Below are 15,683 nucleotides of genomic sequence, written 5' to 3'. Positions count from 1 at the left end.
GGTTTTATTTCAGAATCTTGGGAACTCCAGGACTCCTGGACCTTTTCATAATTGAAAGGGACCTGAATTTTATACCTAATCTTCTTTTATCAGTGTTAGATGAAATTTTAATTATTACATAAAGCAACAAACTTAGTTGAGCAGGAATGCAATGAATATATATATAGAGAGAGTAATAAAAGTATATACATATATGTATATACGTATACCTATATATATCTATATATCTATATATTTATATATCTGTATATCTACATCTGTATCTATATATCTAATCTATATATCTATATCTGTACAGGTATAGATATGGAGAAAGAATATAAGGTAGTATAATTTGTAAGTGAAAATTTAGACAAATACTCTAATAAGCAGAGAATATAGGGTAACTCCAATTCTATACCAATAACAAGTACAAGTTGTATTTCAGGCAAGGTCAAATTAAATGTCCAGCCTGGATCAACCATAGCCTATACAAGGAAGGTCTTCATTTGGAGCTCCATTTTGTGGCCTGACACAAAAATGAACTAGACATATGGATTGAGGACCATAGAAATCTACTATACCTCATCTTTACTATATTGCAGAGTATGATTTGCTTTTCCAGTGATAATGTGTCATTTATGAAGCTTTGCCCTAGACTCTCCCTGAGTTCATGAATTTACCATTAAATAATTTCATGAAATGATCTGTTTTCTTTTTATCTAGTGTTTTCTTTAAATGCTGGATAAATGAAAACACTTTTGATCGGTCTGATAATATTAATATAGTCTGGTATTATAGATTTTGTGTTTTCAATTAGTTTTTTTATTGTTATAAAACACAAAAATTTTTGGTTTGCTGCAGCCATTTGTGAGTCTCATTTTAGACTTGTCAGATCCAAATTTTTTTTTGGCTAATTTTCACTTTTTCTCATTGATTTGTAGGAGTTCATTATGTATTATCCCCCAATGTTTTATTTTTATTATAAATATTTTCCAGTTTTGTTTGTCTTTCAGGTACATAATTTAAAAGCTTATGTAAATAATTCTATAACTTACTTTATCTCTTGAAATATAAGGGCCATACTTCCAGAAGTCTTCCTGTTTCCAGGTTTACTTATATCTGTTCTTATACTTTTACATAATTTATTTTCACAGATCTTATATGAAAGATTTGTGTTTGGAGGAGGGTACAGAATTTAAATCAGTCCTCATTTGTCTGTTTTCATGGGAGTAACGGTAACATTGAATTACTTATTTGGCTGATTTTTTTAAATTTTTTTTTAACGTTTATTTATTTTTGAGACAGAGAGAGACAGAGCATGAACAGGGGAGGAGCAGAGAGAGAGGGAGACACAGAATCGGAACCAGGCTCCAGGCTCTGGGCCATCAGCCCAGAGCCTGACGCGGGGCTCGAACTCACAGACCATGAGATCGTGACCTGAGCTGAAGTCGGACGCTTAACCGACTGAGCCACCCAGGCGCCCCAATTTGGCTGATTTTTTAAAGGCATGAATATGGGACAGGAACTTTGCTAAGCAAAACAAATGTAATAGCAACAAAATAGACATATAAAACAATTTCACTCCTACAATTTTTAAACAATTGGAGAGTCAAAATTCAAATAAACCCAAATTGGAAATAAATTTTGTGACTAATAAGAAAGCGCTTTGAAACTGTGGGTCTCAAAAGAGACCACATTCAGGCTTGAGGTCAAAGTAAGTTTCCCTGAGAAAGTAGCCATCAGTTGAGATCTCAAAAAAAAAAGTTAGAAAATGACTAGTGAAAACAGGAGTGAGAGTATTATAAGATGATAGTATGTGTGGAGACTTCTGGTGGCATAGATTATGGAATAAACCAGATTGATAGCATGGCTGTTTGAAGAGGGTGATTACTTTGAAGGAAAGTTGAAGATAGAAGAGGAGGCCAGATCTCAAAGCACCTGTTGCCCATAGTGAGGGTTTGAGTAGCTACTCAAAGAGATGTGGAAATCTACTTAAGAAAGTAGCATGATTTCATTGAGGTTTTAAAGTCATCATTGCAGCATTATGTATGAAATGGATTTGAAGTAGCAGGAGACAAACAGAAGAACCAACAGGAGGATATTGGAAGAGTTTGAAGAAGAGATAATAGTTCATTTTAAGAAAGTGGAGATGTAAGTTAATGGAATGATATGAGACATATTTGTAATCTACATTTAATAAGATTAATAGGTTTTTTTAGAAAAGCAGAAAGAAGGAAGGCTTGGGAGCAAGCAAAGATAATCTTAAGTTCTGTCTTATGCTATCTGAAGAATGGCAGTACCAATGGGAAAGCGATTTTTGGTTCTGTTACAGTTTATAAATAAGAATAGTAATATGTTTTTTAAAAATCTGGGATTTGGGGAATGAACCCAAATGATGAGGTTGTGATTCAATAAAATGACCAAAGGAAATACGCCAGGCTGTAGGACTGGACTTTTTAAAACAAAACATTAATTAAATAGTCATTCACTGATGTCACATTTAGTACACTGTTCATTTTGCCCAATCATTAAGAGTCACGGTGAAAGCCAGGCATGTGTGAGAATATGCGAGAAACAGACTGAAGCTAATGATGCCAAATGAAGACCTGGTTCCTATCCAGGGAGAAAACAGGACAGACCAGAACTTTCATGGGGATTTTTGCTGGAGTGGAGCCAATTCTAACAAAGCAGTGAAAACATACTTCCAGATATGAGATGTACATAAATTATGAGGTGATACAATGGGGTAGAGACAGAAGGTCTGATACAACTTTAAATGTGAAGATGGCATGGAGAACTGAAACCTGGATTACTCTCTGAGCAAATAATGATATATTAGAAAATGAAGTTCTTCCATAATGGGTTATGTAAATTACTGCACAGTTACACCATAGCTTCACAGATTCCCAGCCACCAGTCTCTGAGAAGAAACATACAGTTTTAAAAAGGCTACACTTAATTCTTTCTCTCAAATGAACTTGTTAACTGAATCACCCTTTTCAATGTATAAAAGCAAAGTTAACTGTGAAAGGTCCTCACCAGGTGGAACCAAGCACTTCTGAACTGGGCCAAACCAAAGTATTCCAAGGACTCAGTCTGAATACCTGTAACTTGCTATGGTACGAGATAGCCTTGACAACAAATTATGTTCAGCCAAGATTAGTTTTCTGCCACCATCAACAATCAGATTTCTTTCTAAACAACATTTACAAGCATTCCCTTTTGTCTTTAAAAATCCTTGACTTTTGTTCCCCTGGAGGGACACTGGGTTGCTGCCCAGATCTGTGCTCCCTGAACTGCAATTCTGAGACCCCAAACAAATGCTTGTTTTATGTTAGCTCTGCCTCTTTTTGGTGAACTCAAGTCATCTCTAGGATGGGAGACTTTCTACAGCTGTGAACTTGTGTACTTGTGTATGTGCACATGCGTATAAAACGATGATAAATCTTTTAGTGTTTTATATTATTATTTCTGACCTTAAAACTTGCCTGTTGTAATTGTCTCAATAAATTTAATGAGGTGAAATAAGCGTACTGATTTTTTTTGTGGTTTATATATGGCTTACATGTATTATGATACATCTATCTTACGAAAATTCGCCATTTTACCATTTTTAAGTATACAGTTCTGTGAAATTAATTACATTCACAATGTTGTGCAGCCAACACCACTATTTCCAAAATTTTTCATTATCCCAACAGAAACTCCTCATCCATTCATTGATAACTCCCCGTTCTACCATCCTTCTAGCCCCTGATAACGTCTAATCTACTTTATGTCTCGATGAATATGCCTATCATATAGAGTTCCATTCTATATAATATTTGCCCTTCTGTGTCTGGCTTCTTTCACTTAGCACAATGTTTTCAAGGTTTGCCCATGTCATGGCAGGTACCAGAAATTCATTTATTTTATGGCTGAATGATATTCTCTTCTACATATATCAATATAGTACATTATGTTTATTCACCTGCTGAGGGACACTGGATTATTCCTGTATTTAAAAAAAAATTCTGGCAGACCTACAGCATTGTGTATTCCACCCCAACAGCCTCCTTCCTAAACACCCCACCAGGGCAGCCCAGGGGCAGCTCAGTCCCCAGTTGGACACACTGAGTAGCTCACTACCTGGGAAGCCCATAGACCCCTCCACCACCCCCTGGCTCAGAAACCCCTGTGGGCTCCACCATCTTCCTGATGGTGGGCCACGGGGAAGGCCAAGGGGAGAGGTGATCGAGGTTGGAGGAGGATGGGAAGGGTAAGGGGCATGGGTACTCACTTGACCCCGCGAGCAGTGTGAGAGTCCAACCAGGTAGTGGGCAAGATGGAGGCAGGGAGGGAGGAGAGGGCAGGGGTGCCTGGAGGGGGCAGGCAGAGAGGACCGGGTGCAGAGAGGGGAGGATGAGCCCCAGGAGCCCGGGCAATTAGGATCAGCTCTATAGCCGAGAACACCTGGGGCAGGAAAGGGGTGGATCCTTTCTATCTTTCGGCTACTACAAATAAAGCTGCAATGGATATTGGACTGTAAGAATCAGTTTGAATATTTGCTTGTACTGATTTTGGATTTATAGCTAGGAATGGAATTGCTAAGGCCATATTATCATTTTAGATTTAATTTTTTTGAGGAACTGTCAAACTGTTGTCCTCGGCACTGGCACCATTTTACATTCCCAGCAGCGATGCACAAGGGCTCCGATTTCTCACAATACTTGTTGTTTTCTGTTATTTTGATTATAGCTGTCTTAGAGGTATGATATGGTATCTCATTGTAGTTTTGATTTGCTTTTTTCCTAATGACTAATCATATTTAACATCTTTTCATAAGCGTATTGACCACCTATGTATGTTTTTTGGAGAAATGTCTACTGAATTATTTTTAAATCAGAGTTTCCAAATGTTCTTTTAAATACTTCTCTAGTCTGAGTCTAGAGACTCCTTGAACCCCTACTTTGCATTTCATGTTTTCCTGAAGAAGACATAAATCCCTCACAAACAGATTATTTCATAAAATCATTAGTAAATTACTCATGCTTTCCCTTACTTATGCCCTAAACTTACCTAAATGTACATCTCCACCTCCTCTCACTTTGTATATTATACTGTCCAAACTCATCTCTCGACTGAGAAAACTAGACAAGCTTCCTGGAAGAAAGATGTTTGCATTTCAGATTATTTAAATAAACTTTTCACTTGACTGAGAACGGTGTGGCAAGGCAACATAGAAAAAAGAAAATACAACTATTCTAAAACTAGAAATATAATACCTCCACATTTTATAGGCGCATCGTCAGGAAGAAAGGTTAATAACTGGCGATTTCTATGCAACCAATATTGGCTCTGGCCTACTCTGGGTAAAACTCTATCTTGCGAAGATAGGAAAATGTGGAGAGGAGTAGAATCCAATCCTTGAAACATGTAAGAAATAGTTTGGGGAAGAAGTTTTCTGTATGGCTATGTAAGAAAACTGTTTTCTTATTTAATTATGAAACTGAATTATTCCTCCGCAGTTTCCATGAGTCGTGTGCCCCTGAGTGCCCTGCTTGAGCCATTTATATATGTCGAATATAAACCAAACTCCTAAATCTCGTTTAGCGTTTATAAGTGTCTTACTAGAAAACCCCACTCCAGATTGTTCCCATCTTGACTTGATGACCTTGGTGCAGAGGTTTTTATGGCTGAGCAAAGTCTGGCTTTGCAAGTCATGTTTGAAGCACAGAAACTGTGGGAAACCTATGGCTCTTGTGAGCCAGTTACTGTGATATTGTACCCAACTCTGATAGTTAAATTTTAGGGATGGGCTACCTCTTTTAGAATGTTACATTTGATCGAAGGAACCCCAGTAAAACTGGCCAAGGCCCTTCAAGTTAAAACACTATTAGTTCCCTCATGCTATGTGAGAAAGATCTCAGCCACGTGGCATGGACTTTCAACTTAAAATTTATTCAATCACCTATAACTTATGTCCGAAAAAAATGGAAGACTCAAGCTATAGTGGACCAGCATCATTAGTATGCTTGTTGGGCACACAGTGGCTTGTGTTTATCTGACAGTATTTGCTGCTGAAGAGGTTAAAGAAGGCTTCTCACTGTTGGACAAAACAGGGGAAAGATGGAGGAAGAGGATTGTAGGAAGGTGTAGTTCTTTGGTGAAGCTGTCCCCAAACTTTGTGTTAGAGATTGAGTACTTACTTTCAGGTGTTACGATTAGTGCTGAAGAAGAACTTTTTCAAAATGATTCTTTGAGATTACAATTCCTTAGCATTGTGTTTAGTTGACACAAATTCTTATTCAGCTTGGGTACAAATAAGATGATGGAGATAGGTTTCCCGGACATCATCCCAACAGCAGGAGCAGTGTTTATTCGTTCTACCTTCCATAATCTATTCAGATCAGACCTACTGTAACCCCATCTTTCACCATTGTCTCCAGAGGAAAATCACCTTTACAAATCCTCCACACGCTAGATCCTCAGCTCACTGATATGTCTCTTTTCAGCCTTGGCCCTGAACCATTAGGCTCAGTTACCTGGCCCATATGTGAGGCTCTACTCGTGATTTCAATTATGGCTTTATGACTATACCTATATGGTGACAGTGACAGAGATTATAGAAAGAGAAAGAAAATAAGTTTAATGTGTGGCATAGTATCAGCTGGGTAGAGTGCTTTATTGAAACTAAAACTCTCTTTCATGGGTATTGGTCCGGTCACTTAATTGTGTAGATTATATGAATAGGTAGGCTTACAGACTTAGTGTATTTACACATAACAATTTTCAAAGCAGACTTTCAGTCAGGATGGAAATATAAGTTCTAGAACAGGTGGTTGAAAATTCTTACCTTAAGCCTCACTGATCAAAGAGCTCAGAAGGAAAAAGACACAGACTTCTTGATCCTGTCATGTTATGCATTTTCTTCTGTAGTTTGGTTGATATAAAAATTGAAGATACATAAATGATAACCAATAAAGGAAAGGAGATATCATGATTTGACATGCTGGAGTAAGGGACTGAATCTAAAACTCTTTATCTTATTTCAAATAAGAGTAAAAACTCTATAATTTGGCCATAAAACTTAATGCTTGATAACATGATTTTGGATTCATTCACTAGACTAATACTTAACTGAGCACCAACCGTGCTCATCTCTCTGGCATGCACTGAAAATGCAAACCTTTAAAAATCTTTCAGAGATTTTATGGGGCACCTGGATGGTTTAGTCCATTAAATGTCTGACACTTGGCTTACACTCAGATCGTGATCTCATGGTTTGTGAGTTTGAGCCCCACATTAGGCTCTGCACTGACAGTGCAGAACCTGCTTGGGATTCTGTCTCTCTCCCTCTATCTCTGCCCCTCCCGCATTCTTTCTCTCTCTCAAAAATAAATAAATAAATAACTTAAAAACTATCTTTCAGAGATTTTAGTTTATTATGGGTGCAATATGGATTGATTTGATAATAAAGTTATTAAAAAGTCACAACCCTTTAACTATAATTCTGAAACCAAAAGGTTCTAGAAAATTAATTATGAAATGTATTTATTGGCAAAATCTGATATGACCTAAAATCACAATGTGGTCAAATCTGACCTGAACACATGAGAGGTTATTTAGTCTTTCTTTACTCTCTTAATATAAGCAGGTGGTAGTTTATAGGGTGTTACAAAGTACAACCTGGTGGGAAGGACATATATATTATATAGAATATACATTTTATTACTTTTTTTTAAAACTGGAAGGCTGAATTCTGTTATGTGTTATGAGGTTTATGTGTCAACACCTGGATTATGATGTCTAATTAGGAGCAGGATGATTGGAAATAAATCAGGACTAGGAGCCAGTGGTAAATGGTTAACATACTAGTGGGTGTTTAGCCATCAAGAAAAAAGTCTCAGAAATACTAATGTAGATGTGGAAGGGAAGGAAAAAGTCTTCCTTTACCCTTCTTCTTCCAGCTAGACTAAGAATTAAACTGATATCCCACAGGCTAATAGAAAAAAACAGAGCTTTATTAAATTCACACAGAGACCGAATAATGAAATTTAAACCTAAAGAAATGACTGAGGAAAGGCAGTTTTTATACATTTTATACAAAGACAATAAATTGTTAGAAACTGATAGAATAAAGGAAACAGATGCTTTAATTAAACTATGGAATCGTAAGCAGAATTTGGGCTGAAATAATAGATTAGAAAAAAAGTAACAGTGTGTTTCTACAGCTTTCTCCACCTTAGAGTTCTATCTCTATCTCTAGTGATAAGGATGTGTGTTTTCTTCTTAGTATAGGGAGAGTATTTTTTCCCGGGGGAGTTTCATTTTCTGCTCTCAGGGACACAGAGAAGGGTCTGAGTGTCCTTGCACTGGTTGTTTCTTAAATAACTTTATTTAAAATAATCGCAATGCCAAAATGGTGCATTTGGGGGCAGTCTGCCCTGGGCCCCTATGGTGTATTTACAGCATTTAGAGAGAATATATGAGTATGTTTGTTTAGATCTGATCAGTCAGATTGTGGAGATCAAGACTAGAAATAAGGGGTAGATATTTCAGAAAAGTAGATTTACATTTCATATATAAATATATATCATATAAAATACATAAGTAAATAATAATAAATAAATACATATATTTATTTTTATATAATTATTTCCATTACAATCATGGAAACAACAAATAAATGTCTAATGAAATTATTAGATGTTAGCTCAAGGATTTGGTAAAAAGGTGGATTGGATGGCCTTTTCAGATTGTTATTTCTAAAAACATTATGCTGTGTGACAATATAATTCATGAACAGTTTACAAAGAGAGGAATGGAATGTTGTTCCCCAAATGCCAACATTTAAGAAGAACCAGGGGCCGATCCTTCTATTCAGGGACCCATAGAACACTTGAGAGTGACTTAGATAGGCCGTGCTTCATCTGGCATTGGAGACAGTGATTCTCTTAAGAGAGTTTCCATCCAGGGAGGAAATGGAGTGCACTGGGAACAACATCCGTGGCCCAGACCTTTCTCAGATTAGTAAAGAAAAGAGGATTATTTAGTATTCCCAAATGGACATGGAAATGAGCTAGAATGTCTCCCATGGGAATTGATTCTTTAACAAATGTATCTCTCCTTGGGACTCTGAATACACACTGAGGAAGCAGCCATAAACCCCTCCTCAATGGTGCTCAGGACCCATAAAGTCAAAGCTGTGGCTCAGGTGAGGAAGCACAGGGATTCAAACACAGCAGGGATGCTTTGAAAGTATCTCTTCTACCTGGCTTATGCAGTTCTGTAAAGAACAAGAAAGCATTTACTTTTCATTGTTTTCATTGTTGTTAATGAAATGAAAAATTAACGAGAGGGGATACCTTATGGAAAGACAGTCTTGGACAGGAGAACTACCGTTTATAATCAACGGATGTCAGTTGAGGACTTGAGGTTGGAGGTCAGATAAATCTGAGTTTGAATTCCTATATGTCACATATTAATTGTATGACCTTAGACAAATTATTTAACCTCGTGAAGGCCCGGTGCTCTCATCCAAAGAATGTGAAAAATATATTTTTATTACTTTCTGGTTATTTACTTTCCATTTCACAGTCATTAGGCATTGATTCCTACCATTCTACTGAAATTGTTAAGAGCATCAAGGGCCTATTTGTCAAAAACAATGGGTATTTTCCATTTTTATCTTACCTGGAAATTCTATGACATTTTGCACTGTTAAACTACAGCACTACTTACTTCTATAAAATTTCTTTGTTACTGGCTTTTATAATTACAGATCACCTTTATTGTCCTTTTATATATCTGCTTACTTCTTTGTCCATATCCTTTGAGATCTTTTTTATTTTATCCTAAAATGGAGGCTTTTCTAGGTTCACAACTTTTCTCTCCATATCTATTTTCATATAGTAATTCATACCTCAGGTAAGATTTAAACAATCACTTAAAATCTAAAACCTTTCTGAGTGCTGCCTCCAGCCCATGGCTTCCCATTATAAGTATAGTACTATATACACTGTGTATAATATACTATATATATATATATATATATATATATATATATGTGTGTGTGTGTGTGTGTGTGTGTGTGGGAGGGGTGTATATGTGACACATACACATATATATAAGCACATAACATATATGTATGCTATATATATATATGTATATACATATGTATATATATATATATGTATATATATATATATATGTATGTATATAAAGCTCAGATTGTCAGGCAATAGTTAAGTGTGAAGAAATGGAATCAGGAGACACTGGTTGTATGGGGTGCTTGCAGATTATCCAGAAGAAAAGAGAAGATTTTCCTGTTTTGTCAATATGATCCTAATGTGCTCTCTTCTTCCCCTTCTCAAAAGGTCTTTATAGTTGTTTTCTGGAACAGTTCCCAGCCCCTTGTCAGTATGGCAAGTTGCAGACACTGAGTGATATATCTGTGTGACCCTTGGAAACTGCTGAGGACTCAGGATTAGCTGCTTTCAGAGCAACAATCCAAAGAAGACCCTCAGAGTGGGGTGAGGAGACAGTGAACCCCAGCCATCTCTGCATTCCTGATTGAGCTTGTAGGCTCACCTGATGGTGATGAGAATTTCCACTGAAGTTACCACTGGTACTAATGTCATGTAGCGCATATCAAGAGAATCCTTTAACTGGACAGCTCTCCTCCTGAAATATTTGGGAGATGTGGATGGTTCCTGGCACTGAGAAATTTGCCATAATTAAATGCCATTGTGGCTGCCACTAGGGAGTACAGATAATGAATAAGGTACACTTCTAAACTGGGTTAATAAAAAATATTAGTAAATTGTAATAGTCATTTACAAAGGGATTACCACACAGGTTTGGAACCTAAAGCCTGCTGAGCCCAAATTCCAAAAACCCGCTCAAAATCCAAACTCAGACTCTTACAACACCATACATTTTAAACAACTTTGAATTTTCTCCTGCTTCCTCCCTCTGGTCCACTTTCTAGGTGACAGCTGGTCCAAAGAGGTCATTTGTCCCTATACCATATAATAAATTGTACCATTTATCCAGTCTCTATCTCCCCATTTAGAAAGGCAGTGCTGGAAGGTTAAGGGTATATGGCTGGTAGGAATTATGATTTATAATGATATACACACTCATCCTGTGTGGAGGTAGATAAGTGCAAAGTGAGCCCCACGTCGGTTATAGTTCAGTGCATCAAGTTATTAAGCAATCTTATCAGTATTCACATTAACAGAGTACCTGCCACTTTGGTGCCCAGATTAACCTTTCTGTCGCTGACAGTATCCCCCAGATGGGATGGTCACTTCCACAGCACATTCATCTTTTCTTTATTTATCTCCCTCCACCATCCACTGCTCATTATCACAGATATTATTTTTTATTTTTTAATGTTGATTTATTTTTGACAGAGAGAGAGAGAGAGGCAGAGTGTGAGTGAGGGAGGGGCAGAGAGAGAAAGACACACACAGAATGTGAAGCAGGCTCCAGGCTCTGAGCTGTCAGCACAGAGCCCAAAGCGGGACTCGAACTCATGAACCGCGAAGTCAGATGCTCAACAACCGACTGAGCGACCCAGGTGCCCCAGTCACAGATATCACCATGTGCCAAATTCTAAAAAAAAAAAATCTGTTCTCGTTTTTATAGGTTTTTGTGAAATGGAGGTATTCCAAAGATCACTATCACCTCATTCTTCCTCAATTCCTCTTTAGAGCTATCAGTGATGATGTTTATAAGAGAAAACAATATTTAAAAAGATCCTGGACACATATTGATTCAATTGATTTGGGAGAAACTTATGTTTCTCTTGTGGTTCTCTTTAATCATTTTTTTAAATGTTTGTTCGTTTATTGATTGATTGATTGAGAGAGAGAAAGTGAGCGTGAGCAGGGCAGAGAGAGAAGGGGACAGAGGATCTGAACCAGGCTCTGTGCTGTTAGCTGGGCCTGAACTTATGAACTGTGAGATCATGACCTGGGCCTAAGTCAGATGCTTAACTGACTGAGCCAGGTGCCCCTTCTTTAATCATTATAGTAATCAACTGGTCACAGAATTTCTAAGTTTTATGCAAACAAATCTAACTTGATTTGATAAGAGTATAATTATAAATAAATTATAAAAATATTTCAAAGTTCCCTATAGAAGCCCATTCTTAATTTTTCCAGACATGGCTTTCTAGATTCACAAATATCAAGTCTATCTGATTTTCTTCACCAGCATTATAGTCCTCATCCCTTTCCTCTGAGAGCCCTTGTCTTCCTCCTAGAACTGGCTGTGTAAAGTTGGATTCAACCATTACCTTCTGATACTGCTTTTGCCTTTCCAATACTCATGCTTTTTTTTCTTTTAATTTTAATCTGTGGCTCAGTAAAAGTATTAGGCTTCTGGTTTCTGAAGAGGCCTTTGTTCCAGGACCCTGTCTTATCACTTCCTTTGGGAATTCTCAGCTCCTGTCTCTTCCTATTTTAAAGTTTGTCCCTGGTGTTGCAGGCATCAGATCCTTGGCAGCACTGAAAATTTCCTGAGTGCCATCCGCTGAGTAATTCCGCTCTTCTAGGCTGAGTTTACCACTTGGGCCTACTTGGTCAGATTCTCTAGACCCCTACATGAGTCATCTTGTTCACAGTCCATTTGAGATGGTGATATTGATGACCATGTTTCCCAAACATTTCATGGCAATAGACTCATTTCCATTGATTAACTATTTTTCTCAGTGATTAATCAGTGAGCCAAACAGATAGTTGGTTTCAAGAGAAAAAAATCTGAACTGGCCCAAACTGGAAATAAATACATAAAGGGTCTACATTAAAGAAATATAAGGAGGAATGAAAAAACAAAGAGAAGAAAAATAGAGCCCAAAGGAATGATCTGGGGGACTCAGAGTAAAAAGTGTAATGCAAGGAATACAAATTGGATTCTGAAGAGTAAATTGTTAATGTTCTTAATACGATCAGCATTATTGTTATTTCTTGTTCTAGGCAAAGGTCTTGTGAATTAATTAAGGCTGAGAAAATCCACAAAAACTTGTAAGGTTTGAGGTGAAAAATGGCCTGATGTTGTGCTATAGAAAGATGGAGAGAAAGAAAGAATACTGCCTTTTTAGAGGTCATAACTCCTGAGAAGGTTCTTCACTTGAAAACCCTACCATGTGGTCCAACAACAGTGCTGCTCCCTTCTTGCTGACTGGCTTCCTGGGCTCAGAGGCAATTCAGCACTGGTTCTCTATTCCCTTCTTTATCATCTACCTCTCCATCCTTTTGGTCAATGGCACACTTCTCTTTCTCATTTGGAATGACTCCAGTCTTCATGAGCCCACGTACTACTTCCTAGCTATGCTGGCAGGTACAGACCTTGGGATGACACTAACCACAGTGCCCACAGTCCTGGGTGTCCAATTTTCCAGAGGGAAATTTTCCAGGGTGACTGTTTCACTCAGTCCTACTTCATTCACACCCTGTCCATTGTGGAATCAGGTGTCTTGCTTGCCATGGCCTATGACCGATTCATCGCCATCCGCACCTCTCTGAGGTGTAACTCCATTCTTACCAATTCCCAGGTGATGAAAATAGGACTGGGAGTACCAACGAGGGACTTTGTGTCCATTGTGCCCCCAATTGTGTCACTCTATTGGTTCCCATATTGCCGTTCCCATGTTCTTTCCCATGCCCTTTGCCTCCACCAAGATGTCATGAAACTCGCTTGTGCTGATATTACATTTAATCGAGTATATCCAGTTATTCTGGTTGCTTTGACTTTCTTCCTAGATGCTCAGATTATTCTCTTCTCTTGTATTTTAATCTTGAAGACAGTTATGGGCATCGCCTCTGGAGAAGAGCGAGCTAAGGCCCTTAACACCTGTGTCTCCCATATTAGCTGTGTTCTGGTCTTTTATATTACTGTGATTGGCCTGACCTTCATCCACAGGTTTGGGAAACATGCACCACGTGTGATCCACATTACCATGAGCTATGTCTACTTTCTCTTTCCTCCATTCATGAACCCCATTATATATAGCATCAAGACCAAGCAAATTCAGAGAAGTATCATTCGCCTATTTTCTGTGCACAGAAGGGCTTGAGCTTGTATTTCAGAATCTTGAGATCTCTGGGATTTTTTTCATCTCCCATTATTGGAAGAGAAGTTTGATTTTATACTCCATCTCTTTTTTTCAGAGTTAGATGAGATTTTACTTATCATATAAAACTACAAGTTGACTTGAGTAGATATATATTCTAATATCTCACCTGTATTAGAATATATATTTTAGACTAGAATATGTATAGAATGTTTTATTGGAATATATATAATATATGTATTAGAATGTATATTGGAATAGAATGTATAGAATATTTTATTAGAAGATATATATTGAAGAGAAAATTCTGGTAATTTGGGGGGGAAAGGGCTATAGGAAACAGGTGAGATGAGGCATTCCAGATCCTGTAAGTGAAGGGAGAATAAGTAGTACTTCAGAAAATGTCAGATGAGGGGAAAAACATCCTGGATCAAAGACAGTTCATCCGAATGAAGACGTGCAGCTGATAGTACATTGTGTGTGTTATGTAAAGGATAATTAGAGTGACATATCATTTCCCCATTTCTGTGTTTTGAATCTAACTCTGTTGGAAATCATGTTGCTCTGAAAGTAAACACATCTTGGTAAGGAAAACTAGCAAATGTACAGAACTCTAGAAAGCTTCCCCTGAACCCTCAGTTTCCTTCAGTATATCAGGGGATTTTATTATTGAATGGAAACTGATACAGATTAAAAGTCTAATCACAACCAATATCCTATCAGCCAGCTGAAGCCAGATCCCCTAGCACCCCGTGTTCTCTGCCCATGGCTGCTGAACACCAACATACTATTTTTTTTTCTTTTTGGCTTTATCCTTTACTTACTAATATTCTTCTTCTATAAAAATTGAGTATAGATTTAAGAATCTCATGTTTCCATCTCCCTTTGCTTAAAAGAACTCAGGGCTTTTTCACTTCATGAACTTTTCCTGTTGATAATCAAGTCTGAAAGCCTGGCAAAAGTAATGGTAGCACTGATGGAGAAGTTTTTTCTTTCAATTTCTCAAAATCTTGTAAGGTTTTATGCTGTTCATTTTGGTGAGCCATCATGTACTGTCTGTAGTTTATGTTATAGGTAATAATGCTTGTGACCTAGGGGTGCCTGGGTGGCTCAGTGGGTTGAGCGTCCGACTTGGGATCAGGTCGTGATCTCATGGCTTGTGAGTTCGAGCCCCACATCAGCTCTGTGCTAACAGCTCAGAGCCCGGAGCCTGCTTTGGATTCTATGTCTCCCTCTTTCTCTCTGCCCCTCCCTCACTTGCGCTCTGTCTCTGTCTCTCTCTTTTTCAAAAATAAATAAACATTACAAAGATTAAAATAATAATAATAATACTTGTGACCTAAATATTTATACATTCTGAAGGTTTCTGGGTTTTCTTAAGTTGGTTCTTCTAGTTGGATCTCCTCCCAACACACTATTTTCTTATTTAAACTTTATGTACCAGGAACCTAGGAAATAATCAGTGCAGTCTAGATTCTGTCTGCCTCACCTAAGAAACTTTCTATACTGATGCCATATCCAGGGAGAGGAGTAAGCACTCTAAGAATATTCCAGGAACTTCATTCAACATGGAAAAAGCTCATCTGCCATTTTCACTAGAAGAAGCCTGTATCAATTGCCTCCACTCAGACTTTCCTCA

General features: G+C 37.7%; 1 protein-coding gene across 1 annotated transcript; it reads left to right on the top strand.

Moving 5' to 3' along the window:
• Positions 1-13,106: 13,106 nt before the first annotated feature.
• On the top strand, positions 13,107-14,047 carry LOC102961713 (olfactory receptor 51B4-like). The gene is given in 2 exon segments (XM_015542097.2): positions 13,107-13,359; positions 13,362-14,047. Coding segments are annotated over 2 exon segments (930 nt in total). The 5' UTR covers positions 13,107-13,115.
• Positions 14,048-15,683: the final 1,636 nt, after the last annotated feature.

Source organism: Panthera tigris, chromosome D1 (genome assembly GCF_018350195.1).
Source record: "Panthera tigris isolate Pti1 chromosome D1, P.tigris_Pti1_mat1.1, whole genome shotgun sequence".
In the NCBI taxonomy this organism is placed as follows: Eukaryota; Metazoa; Chordata; class Mammalia; order Carnivora; family Felidae; genus Panthera; species Panthera tigris.
Note: the sequence above shows the minus strand (reverse complement) of the source record. Positions and strands in the feature narration are given on the sequence as shown.